The sequence below is a fragment of the Poecile atricapillus genome, chromosome 3 (assembly GCF_030490865.1).
Source record: "Poecile atricapillus isolate bPoeAtr1 chromosome 3, bPoeAtr1.hap1, whole genome shotgun sequence".
In the NCBI taxonomy this organism is placed as follows: Eukaryota; Metazoa; Chordata; class Aves; order Passeriformes; family Paridae; genus Poecile; species Poecile atricapillus.
The window spans coordinates 1,095,917-1,115,850 of record NC_081251.1 but is presented as its reverse complement, the minus strand read 5'-3'; the positions used below and the strand labels follow the sequence as shown (position 1 = coordinate 1,115,850).

At 51.1% G+C, this 19,934-nt stretch overlaps 1 protein-coding gene across 4 annotated transcripts; it reads right to left on the bottom strand.

The window, feature by feature from the left end:
* Positions 1–3,146: 3,146 nt before the first annotated feature.
* LOC131577007 (interferon-induced very large GTPase 1-like) lies at positions 3,147–19,604 on the bottom strand. 4 transcript variants are annotated; one of them, XM_058834289.1, is made up of 3 exons: positions 19,504–19,604; positions 17,617–17,800; positions 3,147–13,272 (listed from the first exon to the last, which is right to left on the bottom strand). In XM_058834289.1, exon 3 carries the CDS (start codon positions 13,268–13,270, stop codon positions 5,963–5,965), a length of 7,308 nt encoding a protein of 2,435 aa, XP_058690272.1. In that variant the 5' UTR covers positions 13,271–13,272; positions 17,617–17,800; positions 19,504–19,604; the 3' UTR covers positions 3,147–5,962. The 4 variants fall into 4 exon arrangements, 2 of the variants coding, with proteins under 2 accessions (XP_058690272.1, XP_058690273.1); XR_009277132.1 differs by lacking the exon at positions 3,147–13,272 and adding an exon at positions 13,645–14,300; XR_009277131.1 differs by lacking the exon at positions 3,147–13,272 and adding an exon at positions 15,638–15,889.
* Positions 19,605–19,934: the final 330 nt, after the last annotated feature.

Below are 19,934 nucleotides of genomic sequence, written 5' to 3'. Positions count from 1 at the left end.
GTCTTGGAGATTCTTCTAAGGGCATCAGACATGTTGCCATCATCATTATACTTTGGTAGTTTGGTTACAGGATACTGGAGCTGCTTTTTTTTTGGTGGAACTTTTTCTGAGTTTTGCTGTCTTCTAATTTATGCACCTGTTTTGCCAGAGCAGCAGTAGATTTTCTATTCTATTACTTCATGTTTTCTCCATAGCCACGCAGGAAGATGTACGGCTCAGCTCATAGTTTTTTCTCTTTATCTGGAGAACTTTTGCGTTGAGTATGAGGACTCTTGATTTTTATTGCCAAAATTTGGAGAAGGTCTTCTTTAATTTCTTCCTTGAGTTTCTTGTGGTTTTCTTCTATCTTGTCTTTTAATGTCTGTAGACGTGTTTCTACAGCTGAGAGTCTTGCATGTATGGGGCCATGCACAGTATTTGCATATGCTCGGAGCTTCTTTGCTATATCAAGCACAGTCTTTTCTTTGTCATCCTGCTTCATCATTGTTACAGCAGAAGCGTATTCTTGTGGCCTGGGTCGAGTAAGTTTTTGCTACATTACGGATGTACATGGTACTAAGTCTGGATTTCTAGAGTTTAGGTCATCTACGAAGACAATTTTTACTACTGCTATTTTTCTCAAGCATTGAATCCCTTGTTCTATGGTCTTTCAATGACTTTGCTGTATATAGAGATCATCTGCACACAGATATTTTTGTGCCACACCTCCTAGGACCTGTTCCTAGAGATTAGAAGGGTCAGACACCTTTATTATTCTTTGCACGATAACCGGATCATATGACAGGGATCTCAAATGCTTTGCTTCAGTACTGTCTAGAACTGTAGCTTCACTTGCAGTGTCTCACAGATGGACTAACTAACTAATTATAGATTCATCAGCTCATTGAGTGTAATCTTCTCTCAGGCTACGAAAGTCTTTCTGGAAGAAGGGCTCACTAGTGTTTTTTGAGTTTGGATCAGTGTAAGAGATGGTTCGAAGATTCTCTCATCTGTCTCACAACCATCTCAAGGACAGAGACTGAGACCCTGAATATCACAAGGGACTTGGTTTGGGGGTTTGGGCCTAGCTGAGGTGGATGTTTGCTAAGTGATTGTTTACAGGTGGTTGCACGGTACACCGCTCTCATTCCTGCTGGTGAGCAGAGGCGTGTGTGTGGTACTCTGCACAATGGGTTTTCCACAACACATTGCCCTCGTTCCTGCTGGTGAGCAAAGGCTTGCAAGACGTGGTTTGCTCTCTACCCTACACTTGCCCCCTGTGCAATGGAATTCATCACAATGCTCATCAGTCTCCTCAGGTTTTGGCCCTATGCCCCTCGCTTTCTAAAAGACTATAAAATTACACCCCAAACTTACCTTCCTTTGAGATCTCCCCAATAAACAGAAGATTCTGTGTCGCTGGATGGCTGAGTGGACTTCAACGTTGGTAGCTATAATCCCCTGACTCTCTTTTCTTATGCTTTCCTTTCTCCTCTTTTCCCTCTATTGCGTATTAGTGCTGATGAGCACTCAATAAAATGTTTTGCTCTTTGAGTCTCTGGTTTGCTGATAACCTTTTGTACTCTACGATCAAATAAAAGAACCACATCACGAATCCCACCTTGCAGATCGTGACAGTCAGTTGCTGGTCTTGAGGGTTTTTCTCTCCCATCACCATTATCATTTACTGGTTGATTGGTTTTGGTTTAGAATTTCATGCTTCTTGTGGTAGGAGCAACAGACATTGGCTTAGGCTCACTGTTTGGTTTAGCTGCTGATTAGAATGATTTATCTCCCTGCCCTACAGTATCTAGCAACGTGCAATAAGCATACACTAGGGCCCAGCTTATTGCAATGAGATTTTTTATTTTAGAATCATCATGGCAATTTCTTCCAGATGTTTCTTCTCTTTGTTTGAGTTCTGAATTTGTTCAAGTGAAAATTCCCAGGCTGGGGGATCAGAAAATTTCTGCAGGGTCTGGCTCATTCTCTCTCATTCTCTCTCATTCTCTACACTACTTAGGATTTTCTACAACTGGGTTTACTTTTGGGGTAGGGTTCTCATTGGTTCTTCTGGATATCTCAGCCCTCATTCTAGAGAAATTGAGGATGTTGGAGGTCTTTTCCAACCTTAATGATTCTATGCTTGCATGAAAGGCAGAAGGAGCTGGGCAGAGCCTGGGGCTCCTGCCTGGAAACCACCAGCCCTGCTCCCCTTAGCCTGGATCATGCAATCCCAGAACTGGACACCCTGTGCCAAGGCCTGCCCACCCTCCTAGGGAACAATTCCTTCCCAATATCCCATCCAGCCCTGCCTCTGAGAGGCGGAGACAGAGCTGCAGAAGTGGCACGTAAGAGAGGCTTAGAGTGACCAACTAACACAGCAGAACACAGGTGACCCAACTCAGAGAGAAGAAACATTATGAAAAAGAGTACAAAACTGCATGAAGGGAAGCACTGAAAAGAACAAGACAAGAGGGAGAGAAGCAGCAAGCAGGGACGTTGCTTCAGCAGATAGAAGAACTAAAATTGCAGAAGACAAGAGCAACAAAAACTGAAAAAGGAACAAGAAAATTTGTGAAACCAGCAGTGGGAGCTGGAGACGGAGTAGCTATATTATTAAGTTCTATCTATTTACTTGCTGGTGAAACATATATATTGTGTTTATGAATTGCAGCTATTAATTTTGGTTAATATCCCATAGTGCAAAGGTTAATATTCCATAGGCATAGGTATTAAGGTTAATATTCCATAGGCATATATGGCACGTAAAGGCGTTACGTGCAGTTGTAGGTTGGAGACAAAAATCACAACTTAAGTTCTCTCTTGATCATCAGACAAACAGCATGTTTTATTGTACAGAAGCTCCTTATATAATCCGTTCTAAACTCCCAGGTCTACACAATTCATTGGCCAAGGTTTTAGCACCGCCCAGCCCCCTGACCAGTGCTGTGTCTGCTTTCTGGGTTGAACATCACTGGCTGAGGTCCCTGCTTGGGTCTGAATCCAACCCATCCCTGCCCCATCCAGGGATTCGGTTTATTTCAAAGCTGGTTGAATTTGGGGGTCTGACATGGCCAAATATATTTGGCAGTTTTGGGCTAGCTGCCTCAGGGACACCAGCCCAGGCCTGAGGTCATCCCCCCTTGCTGCACTGGGTCCTCTCCTCTGCACCCAGCTGTGGCACTGGGTCCCCCCCACTCACACCAAGAGCTGCACTGGGACATTCCCCACTCAGCCCAGGAAATGACACCATGGCCAGGGTCACCTCCACTCCCAGTCTAGCTCCAGGAGCCACACAAATCCCCTCCCAGCCCAGGTGTCCCCAGTCCTTGGCACTCAGCCCTTGCAGCACACGCACACACGGCCCAGCTCTGGCTCCTGTCACTGGCTCTGGGTCAACTTGGCCAGGGCCGGGCTTGGCAGAATTTGGGCCCCTTCCCCTTTTGTCCCACATGTTCCCAGCTGAGCAGCTCCAGAGCACAGACCCTCACTGGGATCAACCTTCTCAGCCCTCCCTGTGTGTGACAGGCCAGCCCTGGTTCCCAGCACTGCGTTGCTTGGCACCTGCCACTGACATTGGTGTCCCTGGGTGTTGTGGTTTGTGGCTTCCTGCCCTCTCTGCTGTCCCTGCAGACAGTGAAGCTGCTCCTGGAGCAGAGGCCCTGAATGGAGCACAGCCTCTGTTGCCACACCCCGTCTCCCAGACCCTCACCCAGTGTTTTGCCAGGCAGCAGGGTCAGCACAAAAGAAACAGGCATCAACTTAAGGAAGAGGTGTCATTTACTGTAGTGCAAAACTGCCAAGAATCACAAAAGGATGGCAATCTCAACAAGGCACATCATCATTACTACAAAAGATTGCATACAGAGATGACACACATTACATCTCCAGTTACCCCAAGACTTTACCATCCTCCAGCTCCACACATCAGCTGGGGGGAGCCCCTGTCACAGTGAAGGAACGGAGAGCCCCTCTCGGTAACTGGGAATTACTGTGGGGTGTCCACCTGCAGGCAACGAGGCTTCCAACTGCACTGTGAGAGGATCCTGTTCTTATATTGTTCAATAACCAAGCTGACATCACTTCTAGTGCAGAAACATCTCCTTTCTTTCTCATCTTGGGTTCCTCCCAAAGCCTGGCCTGGGCTAAAGCAGGAACCAAGGGAGTTGTCTTTGATCCTACACCCCCAAACAAGGACAGATGTCAGATTTCATGGACCTTGTCCAATCTGTAAATATGGAGAGATAAATGCATGTTTCACTAATGAGCACATTCATAGATCATATTGTTAATGATGCTTCGTTAATGAGGAGATACATTTATCATATGGCTGTGAAAAATGCAATAACGCTTCAGAATTTTTAAAGTGCAATAGGGAACAAAATAAGAGACAAAAGTCCAGTGCCGGTTGCTCCTGGCAAACAGCAAAAGAAAACACGAGTAGTCACTGATATTGTCATCTTTACACTAATACCTAACTGAGGAAGATGCATATTCATAAAGTCTATACATTATTTACACTTTCTTGTGAAAAGTTTGATGTTACAGAAATTCTTCTGTTTGGTTTCTTCATACTCTAGTTTATCTACATGATATTCTGCGTGCCAAGTTAATATATTTTATTCATTCTTGTGTCTCCATCATGGTCTTTAACGTTCTCTATTAAGGGTTTAGTATGTCCACTTCAAATTCAACACAGTATTTTCTAATTGCCCTCTTGTGCTCTGATTTGTGTCACGGTTATCACCTGGAGAATTTAGTCTGCAGAGAAGGGGGAGCAACATGATTGCCTTACACTATTTGTTTTGGTTACACAGAGGTATTCTAACACCCGGTGTTTATTTAAGGCCTATAATACCATGTATTCACCACACTACTATCTCTATAAGATATGCAACACATATTTAAACTTGTAGATTACATTATACTAACAGCTAAATAAAGGTATATATGAAACTATTTTCTAAATATTCTGTACAATGAAGAAACTAATATATATATATACAAAAGCCAGTATCATATTGCAGTCTTTTTTTAACATAGCTAATAATGCTTTCCTAATGAGTGCATACACATCACTTTTGGTGGAAAGGTTCACCCACTGGGCAACTTTGGTTCAGGGCCCAACGTTCAGGCCCCAGGCAGGGCCCGTTGTTCAGGCCTTAGGAATTCACCCAGTGCCACCCCCTGTCCCCTGCCTGTCTCCAGTCACCCCCAGCTGTGACTGCCCTGAACACAAAGGGGACACAGAGCAGGGAGGTCCAAATCAACTCCTTTATTAGCAGAGCCTGCAGGGCATGAGGCTGAAGCAGCCCTTCAGCCAGCTCTCCAGCAGGGATTGGCCCTCGCATGGCCAGCGGGGCTGCAGCACTGCCTGAGCCCCAGGGCCATCGTGTCCCTGCTTTCCTGAGGCCGGAGGCACAACAGCTCCTGCTGGGAGAAGGGCCTCAGTTGATCCAGGAAGCTGCAGTGAGGGAGGGAAGGATGATGCCCAAAAGCCAAGCAGCCCAGCTTGCAGCCAGTGTGGAGCTGGCCTCAGGTCCTGCAGCCCTTTCTCTGAGCAGGACACCTCCTTGCTGCAGGAAAACTGCCTTGGGGGCACTGTCTCTTCCTGTCTCACAGCACCTGATCCAAGGGGTGCTCTGAGTGCTGCCTCTGCCCTTGCCCTGGCCCTCAAGCTCAGGCTTGGCCACGAGGCCGATCGCCACAAGGAGGGGCTTAGGTTTAGCTCTAGGACAAAGCAGAGGGAAATATTTATGGCAAGAAGGCAAGAGGATTCTGGCTTTCTCATCAAGCAAGGGAGTTCCTGAGCAACAGCCACAGTAACACTCCTTATTTCACCAAACTTGGGAGCAGTTGGATACCATTCTCTTCATTGGGCTTGAGAACATCATCATTGTAACTGAATTTGTGGAGAGCCTGCTACAAAGTTCTCCTAAACTGCAAAGCCCTTGTGGTTCTTCCTTCCCATGGATGTGGCCTAACGCTTGTCCAGCTCGGCCAGTGCTTCCTGCTTGGTAATTCTCTGCCATGCCTCAGGGATTTTTCCTCTGCCCTGAAATTTCCCATTGTACAAAGCTTCCAGCTGTGCCCTGAAATGACAAACAAACCATTTCCAGTACGCCTGCATGGATGAATCAGGAAGAATGTTCCAACTGGAAAAAGGAGGTCCTGCATTACGATATAATTTGTAACGGACACATGGGCGGCCACAAAATTTGAATTCACAGTCACTTGAAACAAGGCTGGAACAAATATCAATGTTCAGTTCTTGTGTATCATAATCAAAACCATGTAATGCCTGTACCCGCCATGTGGTTCCCATCAAAGCTTGTGGGCGATGGAAGACCAGCTGATGGTCTCCATCATGTCCCTGCATGGTGTTTGTGCAGACAGCCCCACAAAATGGACACTGCTCCCAGCACCCTGAAAACTGCTCCACCAGGATGGTGTGAGGCTGTGTTGCAAATGAGCTCATATCAGCACCAGCAAATTCCTTCCTGAGCCTGTCCCTCAGGTCATCCAGAGCTTCTGCCATGGCACTGCTCAGGAACTCAGTGTCTGTGACCTCTTGCTGCTCGATGCCCTTCAGGTCACTTCTGGGCAAGTTGATCACCTCTGTCAGTTCCCTGCAAAATTCATCCAGCCAAAGAGAGACTTTGTTCTCTCTGTCTTTTCTGTCCTTGACAATTTGGGTTGATAAAGAAACAGCTGACAGGATATTTCGATAGAGAAGATTTAGGGAGCAATCTAAAAAGTTCTCCAGTCTCCCACTCTTACCTAAACAGTAATTCTTAACTCGTGTTTCAATGTATTTCTGAAAAAATTCTTTTGGGAAATTAAGATAATCCTTGAAATACTGAAAATTTTCTTGTTCTGCCAGGTATCTAAGGATGCAAACTTCCAGATTGGCTCTGTTGCCCCTGAAATCTGGGAATTTGCCCTGCATGTCCTCAGCAATGGCTTTAGCTGTCCTCTCATAGACCACCCGGCGAAGAGCCGCTTCAATCTTGTCACAAAGGAAAACAGCAAAAGTTGTGATTGATGTGGCTCCTTGGCAGGAAATCTGGAAACACTGGAAGAACTCTTCTCTCTTGCTGCTCAGGTACACAACTGGGTCATTTGCCCTTTGGAATGCTTTGTGCATGGCTTTAAATCTTTCCGCTGCCATTTTGCACAGATACAGAGACAAAGCTATGCTGTACTCTCTGTTAAAAGTACATTTGGCATGGCTGGGGACGGAGTTCACACCATTCTCTACTTCATTGAGTATTTCATGGATAAAATTTCGACTGTAATCCCGTTTTTCCTGTTCCTTCTTATCAATGTTTGCCTTCACACACGCTATGATGTTGTCTGTGATGTGCTGAAAGTTGATAGCATCATAATTGGAAATGATCCTGGGATCTGAGGTAAAGCGAAAATGCTCTTTTTTCATGACATGTTTCTCTAAGTCAAAAGAAAATCCACTGCTTTTGGGAAGTGACCTGATCCGTGCATGGAAACCTGGCTCCTTAAAGTGCTCTAGAAGGACTTCTTCAATGTCTGAATCTATATTCACCTGTTCCAGAGGACGAGCAGCACTGGAGACTTCGGCAATCCACTTGTTCCAGACAGGAGTGAAGTTGTCCCTCAGTTCTCTCTCACTCAGGCTCTTCCCTTTCAGAGTCACAGCCAGCTCCCTACTCCTTCTCAGGAGCTCATCTTCATATTCCAACTTCCTTGCATCCAGTTTCCTCTGCTCCTTCTGTAGCTCTATAAGACTCTCACATTTCTTCTTTGTTTCATGGAGAAGAGTCTCTTTTAGTTCTTTCAGCTTCAGCTCTGTGCCTGATTTCCACTGGACCAGTGTCTCATAGTCTTTGTCTTCCCTGAAATACTTCTCCACTTCTTTCTCAATGCCATCACTTGTCTCTTGCACCAGCCCTTCAAGGTGTTCTCTGGTGACATTCTGCAAGTCCCCATTCCGAATTCGGTTGTCCAGTCTCATCTGTATGTCTAAGATGTGACTCCTCAGCTTCCAGGTCCACCGACTAAAGGCACTTTCCAGTTTCCTGTACACAGCAATCTCCAGGGAATTCTTGAAGCTGAAAACAAAGTTTTCATTCAGCAAAGCATTCCAGAGGTCACCAATACGATCTTTCAGGCTCGAGAGCCTCAAAATGCTGCGCTGTGACTGCTTCTTGGCAGCCTGGAGGATTTTGCTCTTTAGTTGCTGGACGTTCTGGCTGTAGGTGGGGTTGGGTGGTGCCATTGGGGGGTTTCCTTCCCACAGGTGAGCAAAGTAGTGAATGTGGGTGTTCACATCAAAGCCAATGACATCGCTGAAGGAGGAGATGTCACAGAATTCCTGCTGAGCAGCTATCACGGTCATTTCATCCAGCTTTTCTTGCAAACGCCTTCGGCCTTCCATGTTCTGCTCCTTGGCAGTTGCTTCTCCCACATTTTGGTGGACAAAGAGGCAGCTGGGCGAAAGATTGACTTTCTTCATCCTCAGGAAAGCCTGCACAGCAATCTGGAGAACATCTTGCATTTCTGATGGGTTCTCTCCAAACACGTTGATCACAGTCATGTTGCCAACACCAATGACAAAGGTGGCCAGCTCATTGTCATGGTTCAGGGACTGTTTATTGGCCATCTCAATAGCACGGAGCCCCTCGGTGTCAACCACCAGCACAAAATCAAAGCCCAAGTCTTGCTGCAGCTCCTCGCCCACTGGGATGAGCTGCATGAAGGCTCCGCGGGTGCATCTCCCCGCGCTGACACTGAACTGCAGACCAAACATGGCATTCAGCAGGGTGGACTTGCCTGTGCTCTGGATGCCCAGCACGGAGAGCACAAACACTCGTTTGTCCCCCAGCCTCTCCATTAAGCTGTCAAAGATGGCTCCCACCCAGCGCAAGGGCAGGTAAGAAGCGTCCCCATCCATCAGCTCCATGGGATAACCCAAAACCATCAGTTCTGCTGCAATTTCCGGCAGTTTGGCATAAAGCTCATCCTTGGAGTTCATTAATTGCAGAGCTTCGTAAATCTGCCCTACCTCTCTCAGAAGGTGCTCCAGGCCGATGGATGAATTGTTGATTTCATCAGAGATGGAATCCAGCTGATTCAGCAGCTGGTTTTTCTTTCCTGTCGAGATTTCAGTCCATAACTCGTCTCTTCTCAGTTTTTCAAGGTGACCACAGGACAGCTCATCCATGAAGACCTTCATCCACTGCAGGAAATATTTCTTGGTATCTGCTGGCTGGCCCTTGAGAAAGCCAAGGAATGATTTCATCAGTGGGTTGAGGGGGAAAGCTTGCTCAAGTTGCTTTCTTCTTAGTGCTTTCTTCTCATTTTCAATTTGGCTGCGATGATGCTCAATGCTCTTGTTCCCCTTCTCCTGCAAGCGAGTGAGTTCTTTGTCCTTTTTGCACCACTGGTACCACAGTTTTCCTTGAAGCGGCAGCAGCTGGGATTTGATCTCCGACAGCTTCTCTTTCTTCAGAAGCTCCACCAGCTCCTTTGCCTTTGCTTTGGCTGCCACACACCCGGGTTGATCTGCATCCACTATGAATCCGTGCTGGCGAGCTTTGTCCGCACAGGCGTCCAGGCTGAAATGTGTATTAGACACTGCCAGGAGATTCCCAATTGTTTTGCTCAGCTGCACCACCAGTTCTGCTTCGTTTCTGTTCCTGATCCCGATTTTTATTTTTGTACTTGATCGTCCAGGTGCAACGTTCTCTTTTTCCGTGACAAGACAAACCAAAGGACTTTGTGACTTCCACAGGTCCTGCAGAAGCTTTTTCTCTCTGCTGTCCATGTGCTCCAAATCAGACACCAGAGCCACGTTGACAGCCGATATCTCCTGCAGGAACTGCAGCTGTGCTTTGTGCTTCCTGGCATCTCCATGCAGGTTGCAGAAAGCCACGCAGCGCTCAAAGGTGTCATCGGGGCTTCCACAGGGGCAGTACCAGGCAATCTCCACCACCCCTTCCATCAGCAAACGCTCCCTGGTGCTGCCTCTGCAGTGGCGGTGGAAAAAAGTGTTGTGTTTGCGTTCGCTCAGCAGAGCGTTCAGGAGCTGAGACTTGGAAGAGGAGGCCAAGCTGCCAATGCGGATGAAGGACACGATGGGTGTCTGTGTCTGAAAGATGAGTTTGTTGTTGTAACTCTTTGTTTGGGCCTGCTCTCCTGACTTCTCAACCTCTTTCCAGCTCCTTTGGATTTGGCTGAGGGCGTAGAGCGGGAACTCGATGCGTGAAGTGCATGGGTTGGGCACCAGCAGAGGCAGTGCCAGTTGGCAGAAGGCCAGCTTGGTTGCAAGGGTCTGTCTCAGGAAGTCATCAGCACAGTGGAAAATGGCCATCTGCAGGTCCATGGGGTGCACATGGCTGTCCCTGCTCACACATTCAGGGGCTGCTTCCTCCAAATCATCAAGAAAGTTATCAAAGGAATCTGACAGTTCATCCTCTTGCTTTGTAGTTACTGGCACAGGTGCAAGGCCACGGATGCTCTCATCCCAGCAAGTCAGGTACCTCACCTTGTGGTAATCCACGGTAAACAGCTTTTGCAGGAAGTAACCTGGCAGCTCCGTGTCCTGGCTGGGCTGGCTGTCCTGCAGACATGTCCTGCAGATGGTGTGGAAATCTCCCATCCCCATTCTTCGTGGATACTGACTTTCCAGTCCCAGGCGCTTGAGCAGCTGGAGGAACTCCTCCTTTGGAATGGCTTCATTTGCTTTGGATTGGCTGCTGTCTGAGGTAGTTTGAGAGTGGCTAGGGTGTTCAGATGTTGGAAAAGTGTCTTCCAGGTCTCTGAGTATGTTCTGCATCCTCTCTTCATCCCCGTTGTCATCCAAGCACCCACTGATCAAGGAATGCAAGTCCTGTTCCAGCCTCTCCCAGTCTTCACCTCCACTGTGCTTTTGGAGCAGATTCTTTATCCGTGTGGACCACAAACCTTTCATGTGATCTTCCATGAAAATTAAACGCTCCCTCTTCTGCTCAGGGGACAGCCCTTGACTTTCTGGTGTCACAGTCAGACCCTTCAGCAGAAGAGAGGCCTCAGCTCTGTCAGCATCCTGCTCCTTCAGGTTCACGTACTCCTCATGTGCCACTTCCATTTCCTTGGCCATGTACTCAATTTCTCGGTGTCCAAGGAGGTGCTGAAAAGTGCTGCTTTCCACCTGGTACCCTGTGCTGCTCACAATCAAGAGCACCAACAGTTCCATGTCCTTCTGAGCCTTTTCCTGGAGACACTGGAGTAAGGAATAAATGGCGAGGCTGCTGGTCTGGGTCGCTTCTCGCTTTGCTTCATGAATGGCGGAAGCAGAGTTTCCTGGCGCGTAGGAGACAGCATGGATGTGCTCCTTCATTTGCTGCAGTGTTTTGATGAGGTCTTCAAGCTCAGTGACTTTGGGAGAGTTGGGAAGTGGGTTCTCAGTCTGGAAGATCCATTGCATAATGAAGGAAGCCTCAGGGAAGTCCTTGACAGAGTAGATATGTGGAGTCAGGAGGCTTTTCAATGTTACCTTGATAAATCTGGTGTTTTCTGGAGGTGACTCCTGGCAACTCCGCATGGTGTTCACCAGGAAGTCCTGCAGGACTTTGTCTGACAGGCACACGTTGATCCACACACTGGGGTTCCCGGTTTTGGCACTCAGATCATCTTTTAGCTCCATCAGCATGAGAAGCTTCCTTTCATCCACCGGCACCTCCCAGGCCTTCAGAGTCCTCATGAAATCTCTGGCCTCTTGCACTGCACTGCCCAGATCCTCTCCAAAAATGCTGCCAACGCTCAGATTTGTCAGTGCTTTGTACGCAGCCCTGAGGGCTGTGCTCATCTGACCCACAGACTTAAAATCCTTGCTGTGATTGTACAGGATGACGTCCCACACTGGGATCAGCTCAAACCCACGGTCGATAACGCACCACGTTGTGTTATCAGACACGAGCCCCGTTCTCCACTGAGGAAGAGAAGCTGTGTCTGGTGGGCCCCCTGTGTTGACCACGTAGAGCTGAATCGCTGTATGGGAACCCTCTCCGGCTCTTCCCAGGACAGAAGCCTTTGAGCTGGATTTAGAAACATCCAGGGCCCCCGCAGCACTTGCCAGGAAGCCACCCCAGCTGGCCCTGAAAAAGCTGTTCAGAGCTTCAGACGTTTGTCGCTTCATCTCTTCCCTCTGCTCCTCTCGGAATCCCTCAGTAGACGCCTTCCACCAGAATATCCCCCCAAAGTGGAGGGGACCCTGGTTTACGTGGGACCCAAACCTGCTGAAGAACTTCTCACACGTGCTATTCAGCAAGATGGCGTTGTCTTCTTCCCGAGTGGAGCTCAAAAGTGGCTCTATCTTTTTCAGCTCCTGCAGAGCCTCATCCGAGAGGCAAAGCTGATGCCTTTGGAAGTAGCAGGAGGCCAGAGGGAGGTACTGGTACCTGGTGCTGCAAAAGTAGCTCTGCTCAGAGCGGGACTGGTGGGTGTCCTGTGACTGCGAGGAGCTGCTGCCATCTACACCCCCTCCCAGATTAATTTCCCAGAACTTGAATTTGGCAGAAACACTCATGCTGAACCCCAGCTGCTCCATGGACTTGGTGAAAGAGGATTCTGCTGCAGAGGAAGAGAAGTCCTTCCTCTCAAGGAGCGATCCTTGCTCCGGACCGGCAAGCTGGAATCCCTCAGGAACCCTGAGGAGCTGATCTCGCTTTGCCAGCGCATCTCCAGGTCTGCTGGTTCTGTAGATGCCCTGCAGGGCCAGTCCCCCTGACGCCCGCCTCAGCACCTCCAGATCAGGGATGTTCTCTCTCCTGCCTGCTGACAACTCCTGCTGCTCCAGCTGCTTCTGGATGTTCTCCAGCATATCCGCCAAGGGTTCCTTTGGTGCTGGCCAGAACTCTTGGGGAATCTCCATGGCCCGCAAGAGATTCTCTGCTTTCTCCCTCACAGCATCCTGGCTGTGGCTGCAGCTGTTGAGCATTTCTGTCAGATCATTCAGGGCTTCTTTGGCCAATTCTTGTTTCTCCTTTCTCTTCTCCCAGTGCTCCTTCTGCACATCTTTACTGGTTGTTTTGTCATCTCCCATTTTCAGGAGTTTCTTGAGTGCCTTCTTCTCCCAGGGGTGCCTTACCTCACACTCCAGCTTGAGGTAGTCTTCGTATTCCAGATGTTGCAGGGCTTCTCTGCACTCAATTCCCAGGATCTGCGACACTTTGGGCAGCCAGTATCCAGCATCCAGCCCTTCATCCTGAAATGCCTTTGCCAGGAGCTGTGCCTTTGTATCCCCCTCCTGCGTTCCCTCCGGCGAAGCCATGGCTGTGGAGAAGAAAAGAGACTTTCCCTAAGGTGCAGGCAGAGGCCCCAGCCTCTGGCAGAGGCTCTGCAGCAGCTGTGGCCCTGGGGATTGCTCCCACCCGGCTGCTGGAGCCAGGCCTGGGATGGCACAAGAGCCAGGGTCCCCTTCCCAGCACACTGGATGTGCCTGTGGCTTTCCTGTGTGCAGGATCAACCCTGAAGCTCAGTCTTTATCCCAGACAAAACGCAGACAGACAGACAGACAGACAGAGACACAAACACAGAGACAGAGAGACACACACACCAGACAGAGAGACACATAGAGTCGAAAACACAAACATACACACTGAAACAGACACACAGACAGGCATACACACAGAGACACTCACAGACACAGGCACACACATAGACTCTCACACACACATGTACATTCAGCCACACAACCTGCCCTGAACAAGCTGCTGCCTTCACCATTGCCCACATCCTCCCAGCAGAACCCATCATGACACAAGAGTAGAGAGGAGCACTCCTGGCTCCCTCGAGCACTGGCACAGCCCCCCTGCCCATCCAACACCCCTGCCTGCATCCTGCACCCTCTGCCCAGTCCCACGCCTGCCCTGCTCGCTGTCTGGCCCAGCCTGCTGCTCCCAGCACTCGGAGGCAGCGCTCACACGCTCCCCCCAGGGCTCCCCACACTCCCCAGACACATCCCCCCACGCCCGGCACGGCCACACGGGCTCTGAGCTGTGCTCCTGCTCCAGCTGCCAGCGCAGCCCCTCCTCGCCCCACTCACGCCTCTTCCCAGGAGCTGCTTCCCTGCACACTCGGGACCCACCCCAGATCAGGGGGAAAATCCACCTTGTCCCTGCCCACAGCTGTGCCTGGGGTATCCTGGTGGCCCTTCAGGAGAGACTGGAGATTTTGGGAGCCAACTCAGACGGGTGCACTCCACGATCTGTTGCTTGTTACCACAGAGGGTCTCGTCAGCCCAGCGCCCATGGGTGGCCATCTCAGCCACGGCCACCACAGGGCCACTGAACTTAAAATCTCTGGTGACAGGAGGAAAAGTGTCAGCAAACCTTCAACCCTGGCCTTGAGGGGAGCAGGCTTCAGGCTGCTATGGGGTGAATTACAGAGGGACCCTAGGAAATGGCTCTGGAAGGTGCTGGGGTCCTGTCTTGGGGATGGTTCTTACCCAGAGCCAGTTCAGTTTTGGTTTGTGTCTGGAGCTGCAGCCCAGCAGCGCGGGCTCGGCAGGGACACAAGGTGGGCTTCGCCTTTCTGATTTTGGTTGTTTTCTGCCCTTGGTGTATATATATACACTCTAGGAAATTCCTATTGTTCCCTTTCCCCTAGCTTTGCATGAAAGCCCCATAAATTCAAAGTTAAAATTATATGGAGAGAAGAGGGTCATATTCTCCATTCCAGGGTGGTCTCCGCCTTCCTTGGCAGACACCTTTCTTTTAAATTCGGTCCATCACTGCTGGTCACTTTTGATAGAAAACCCCCCAAAGGACCAGGCAGTCATGAGTCACTGCCACTACGGACTCAGGAGGGAAAGTCCAGCACCTCACCCTAAATTTCCTTTCACAGCACATTAACCCATGGACTTAGTTAAGGACAGGCAGTTAATTTGTGCTTTTTGGATTTCAGTAAAGCTTTCAATCCTGCTTCTCCCAGGACCCTGGTGTGTCCCTCCCAACTCAGGCCATTCCATCATTCCATGATTCTCACCCTAACAGACCTGGCCCTTTCACTGGATACCTGTGTAAAGAGCAAAATGTGATGTCATGATCTGTCTACAAAGATGTTAACCCATTTGAATGTTGTCTCCTTTGTTAAGGTGCCTCCTTTGTTAAATACCTTATGCCCAATGTTGTTCTCACAGCCTTCTTTGTTAAATGCCACATGGTCTTGTCTTGCCTCTGCTGCACCCGGCACCCCCTAATGGCAACTGGTGACACCACCCAGTATGTAAATGAGCGAACTCCCATGGGGGTTTGTACCCACGGGAAGTGGAATTAACATCTAAAGACCCCTAGAGCCATGGCTCAAACTGAACTTTAAATGACATTGAGGAGTAAGGGAGAATGTTGAGCCACTTACAGATGTTCCGGGCCTCGCTGCCATAAGTAAACCAACACTCTCTATGCATGGCTACCCTAGATTTTCAACGAACCCCAGGACTCTTGTGAGGATGGAAGCCTCAGCTCTGCTGTGTGGCAAAGCTGAGCACCTCCTCCTCTGTGTCATCCACCCGGAGCAGTGGTGGTGTGCGCAACCCCCCTCGGTCCCCAGCTAGAGCTGACCTCAATAAAGGCATTAAAAAGGAGCCCGTCTCCTTGCCTGTTCTTTTCCACTGGGGGCTCGTCCGGGACTGCCACGCCTGAAGAGGCCCAGAGAGGGGACGGCTGCCCACCCTTGGGACGCCCAGCCTCCAGGGACAGCTGGCTTCACCGGACCCCAGGTCAGCCTAGGACCAGCAATGCAGAGGAGCACCGGGTTCGGTAAGTGACTGGTGGCCGGAGAAGGAGGCAAACGGATGGTGTGTGAGTGAGACGGGGGCCCGTAGCTTGGACTCCTGGAGCAAGTGAGGACCACCTAGTCCTGCGGTTCTGGACTCTTGCGAGGGGGCCAGCTGGGAACAGGGAGAAACAAAAGGAACAGTGAACGAGATGTCTCCTGGGGGATAGTGGCCCCGCTCCGGGCATACGGCGGAAACCAAAGTGTAAGTGATATGCAAGGGGTAGGCTCCCCTAGGGCTAGGCAGACTGGGCTGCTCTGGGCGTGTGGAGGGCCTAGGTGTGGTGTGGGTCACGCGCATACCAGGTTCCCATTGGGAGTCTGCAGGCCCTACCGGTCCTGAGTGCCCAGGAAGACCCCTGCTTCCCAGGACGGGGCCAGACGTACTGAGATATGGTGACTGTAGCAGTCTAGTCCCGAGAAGGGAGACTGTAACCTACTACCTAGAGCACAGGAATAGGGAGTCCGGGAGGGCAAGGCGATCATCATACAAACTGTACACACATCCCTTACGCCAAAGCCATTTCATGGTGGGAGGAGTGGCTAGGAGGCAAGGGGAAATAGTCCCACCAACACATGCATGCATCCCTTGAGCTGAAGCTATTTCCTCTGGGGAAGGGATAGTCAGGGAGCAGAGGGGCAGGAGGTTTGCCTGAAGGTTGACCTTGCTGGAATCACTTTTTTGACAGCACTACGGACAGGACGGTTCTAGCCTGGGAGGAGGCTAGGCAGGTAAGGTCCTGAGGGAACCCTAGTGCTAGGGACCCCACCGATGTCGACCAAGAGTGCTCATAGTCCCACCGAGAGGGCGAGGCATGGGGGGTAAGTGAGGGGTCCAGGGAGGGACTCCTGGGGACTGACAAAGAGGTCAGGTCCAAAACCCTTTGGTTAACAGGTATGAAAAGATTCTGGCTGGAGAGTGGAGTAAAGGTGTAAACCCCATCCTTCCCCTATGAACGTGTTAATTAGGGCCAACATAAGTTTTAAGTTACTTAGGAGTTGTGTTGCCCGTCTTCAACTTTCTGTTTGGGTAGGGGAACCTTAGAGTTTTAGTTAAGGTTCAGTTAAGGAAGTGAGGGATGGGGAAGTGTGTAAGTAAGGAAACAAGCTCCAAAGAAAGGAGTAAGAGAAAACTAAAGAATATTCCTCCTAGTAGACCCCAGCGGGAAATGTTAGATTGATGGGAGGCACAAGAGGCCACAAAGGGTCTAGACAAAATCAGAATGATACACTATTGCATGGAAGCCCGGCCCAAATTAAAACTACAGGGGGAGTGGTCATAATATAGAATCAGGGACCCATGGATGTGCTCTCAACTATATCAACATTTGAAGGCTCTAGAAGACCTTGATTTAGAACAACTATCCTATGTGGCTTGTGGGTGCAGGGACACCACAGAAGGTGGTGAGGCTGTAAGAATTTGTGAACTACAATCGATCCTGCTTCTCCCAGGACCCTGGTGTGTCCCTCCCAACCCAGGTCATTCCATCATTCCATGATTCTCACCCTAACTGACCTGGCCCTTTCACTGGATATCTGCCTTTCAGCCTTTGGGGTTTTTGACACTGTCGCGCAATCCTGAAAACTCTCCCAGTCTCAGTTCACTTGGATACTGGAGAGATTTATTCACTGCAAAAAATCCTTCTCACCATTCAGCTTCAGTCCCACCGAGGCCACAACTCCCTTACCAGCACAGGTATTGATCTCAGGGGCTTGGACTCAGGGATAGATCCAAGGGCCCCTGCAGCCTTCCAGAGCCTTCAGGGGCAGCTTTCCCTGGGGAGTTCCTGCCGATTTGGGCAATCTGTGCAAGGCCTGTGGGCTCTGATTCCCCTCACTCACCTCTCAGCAGATGCTCCACTTGCTCCCAGCCTTGGCTTCCCAGCAGACACCGGCAGCCGAGGGCCCCAGCTCAGGGGATGCAGCACAGCACAGCGGCAGGCCTGGGGCACACGGTGGGGTGTGGAGAAGGTGATGGGAACCCCTGGAGAACTCAGGAGGAATCAGGAAGGAAAGGCCTGAAATCCTAGAGGAGAAGAGCAGACAGTCAAGAGAAGGCAAGCCATGAGCACAGAGGATTCATTCCAGGGAGCACTGGAGGCCAACCCTTCTCCTCCACTGGACACTGCCCAGGCAGCAAAGACTCCTCAGGGCTCTTCTGGGGAAGTGAGCAGAGCAGGCTTTCACCTGGGACCTACATCCATGCTCCCCCAGCAGAAGGAAGCTGGAGCAAAGCCCCTGAAGCTCAACAAGGCCAAGTGCAGGTGCTGCCCCTGGGTGCAGGCAATTCCAGGCACAGACACGAGCTGGGAAGAGAATGGATTGAGAGCAGCCCTGAGGAGAAGGACTGGTGGGCGCTGCTGGGTGAGAGGCTGTCCAGGGAACATCTGTGCTCTCAGGGAGCACACAAGCTGTGGAGGGGGCAGAGCCAGGGGAACAGCACTGACAGTGGGGCAGCACGGGCTCCATCCCACCACTGCCCACATCACGCACCTGCTCCTGGGGGAAAGCTCAGGACCCCGGAGAGGGGGGAGAAGCAGCGCTGGGCTTGGGTCCCACCAAGCACTGAGCCCCCAGCAGGAGCCCGTGCACTCCCACCAGCAGGATGGGGAAGGCAGAAGCAGGAAAAGCATCTGGCTCGAGATAAGGGCAGTTCAGCAGCAGAGGAAAGCTTGGCCTGCAGGCAAAGCACAGGAGAAACTTTTGACACCAATTGTTTGCTTTGGGCACATGTCCAGCTGCTCCCTGGGCAGCAGAGCCTCAGTGCAGGACAGTTGCTCAGGAAGGGAGCTGATGCCTCAGGGTCACTGCTGGAGCTCGTCCACTCTGGCCACTTGTCCCAGCCCTGTCCCCTCCCAGATTCTCTCCCACCAGCGCTGGTTCAGTCTCAGGAGCCAGAGGCTGCCCTGGACAACAATAACTCCAGCCCTGAAGCCGCCCCAGGCACCCTTGGCAGTCCCTGCACGGTTTCCCATTGCTGCAGGAATAGGAAAAAGGCCCATGCGACTGTGTCCGTGCCCACAGAGAGGCACTGAGCACATTCCGGACATAACTCGGGATCGAGCTCCTCCTTGGAAGCAAAGGAGGGAAGCAGCAAGGCTGGCAGCAGGAGCGGCCATGGGAATGCGTGCAGCCGTTTCACAGCACAGCCCCCGAGAGTGTTTTCCCCAGCCGTGTCCCAGGGATAGAAAGGGGCTCTGGGAACAGCGCTCCCTTGGTGGGGTTGGCCCAGAGCCCAGAGCGCTCTGCGCGGTGACGCTCCGACTGGAAGAGAGGAGAATGCCACCCGCCCTGCATGGGGAGCAAAAGGAAGAACTGAGCCCCTGCGCTTGGGGACAGGGCAGGAGGAGCCGTGCCTGCCGCTCATCCCCACGGAGCTGCCCAGCGGCCGAAGGAGCGGCTCGGGGCCAGCACTGCCCCCGGCATCAGTGCCACGGCTCCTGCCATCCGGGGGGCGCAGCCATCCGGCCCCACCTCTGAGCCCGGCCCCCTCCCAGCTCAGCCCCGCAGCGCACACGGCTCCCCCGAGCCCCCCAAAGCGGCTGCAGCAGCGGCGGCTTCCTCCAGCCCCCGGAGGAGCGGACACCGCCCGCCCGCTGCCCTCCCAGCGCTCTTCCCCTGCCCTGCCATCTCCCCGGCCGTGCCAAAACACCGCAACAGGAGCCACGAGAGCAACAAGATCCCGCTCCCCGCTGCTCCCGGCCGCACAGCTCCTCCCCAGGTCCCTACCTTCTCTCCTTCTCCCTCCGAGCCCCGCAGCTCCCGGGATGCGAGAAGCCGATCCCAGCCCCTCTTTAAGCAGCCCCGGCTCTCCGGTGGGTGCGGCTTCCCCTTCTGGAGGCAGAGGGGCAATTCCAGTAAATCAGGCTTCTTACAGAAGCCAAGTTTGAAAACGAAACCACTCTTTTGGAGTTTAATCATTTGAGTTAGAGCCCGATTTCCTCACCAGCCGTGGTTTGAGCTGCTTCTCAGAGAACTCTCAGCTCTTTGCACAGACCTTTTAACTGCTGTGCTGGTACCTGGAGGGCAGGTGAGGCTCTCAGTCCTCCCTGGGGCTGGTGCTCCATCAGGAAAAGGAGCAGGGGGAGCACAGCACCACTCTCAGGGATGAATTTATGCAGAAATTCATCCTCCATAACTTTCTCTCCTGTTACATCAGC

Coding starts and splice junctions, on each gene's coding strand:
- LOC131577007 (XM_058834289.1), bottom strand. CDS start 13,270: ATGGCTTCGCCGGAGGGAACGCAGGAGGGGGATACAAAGGCACAGCTC.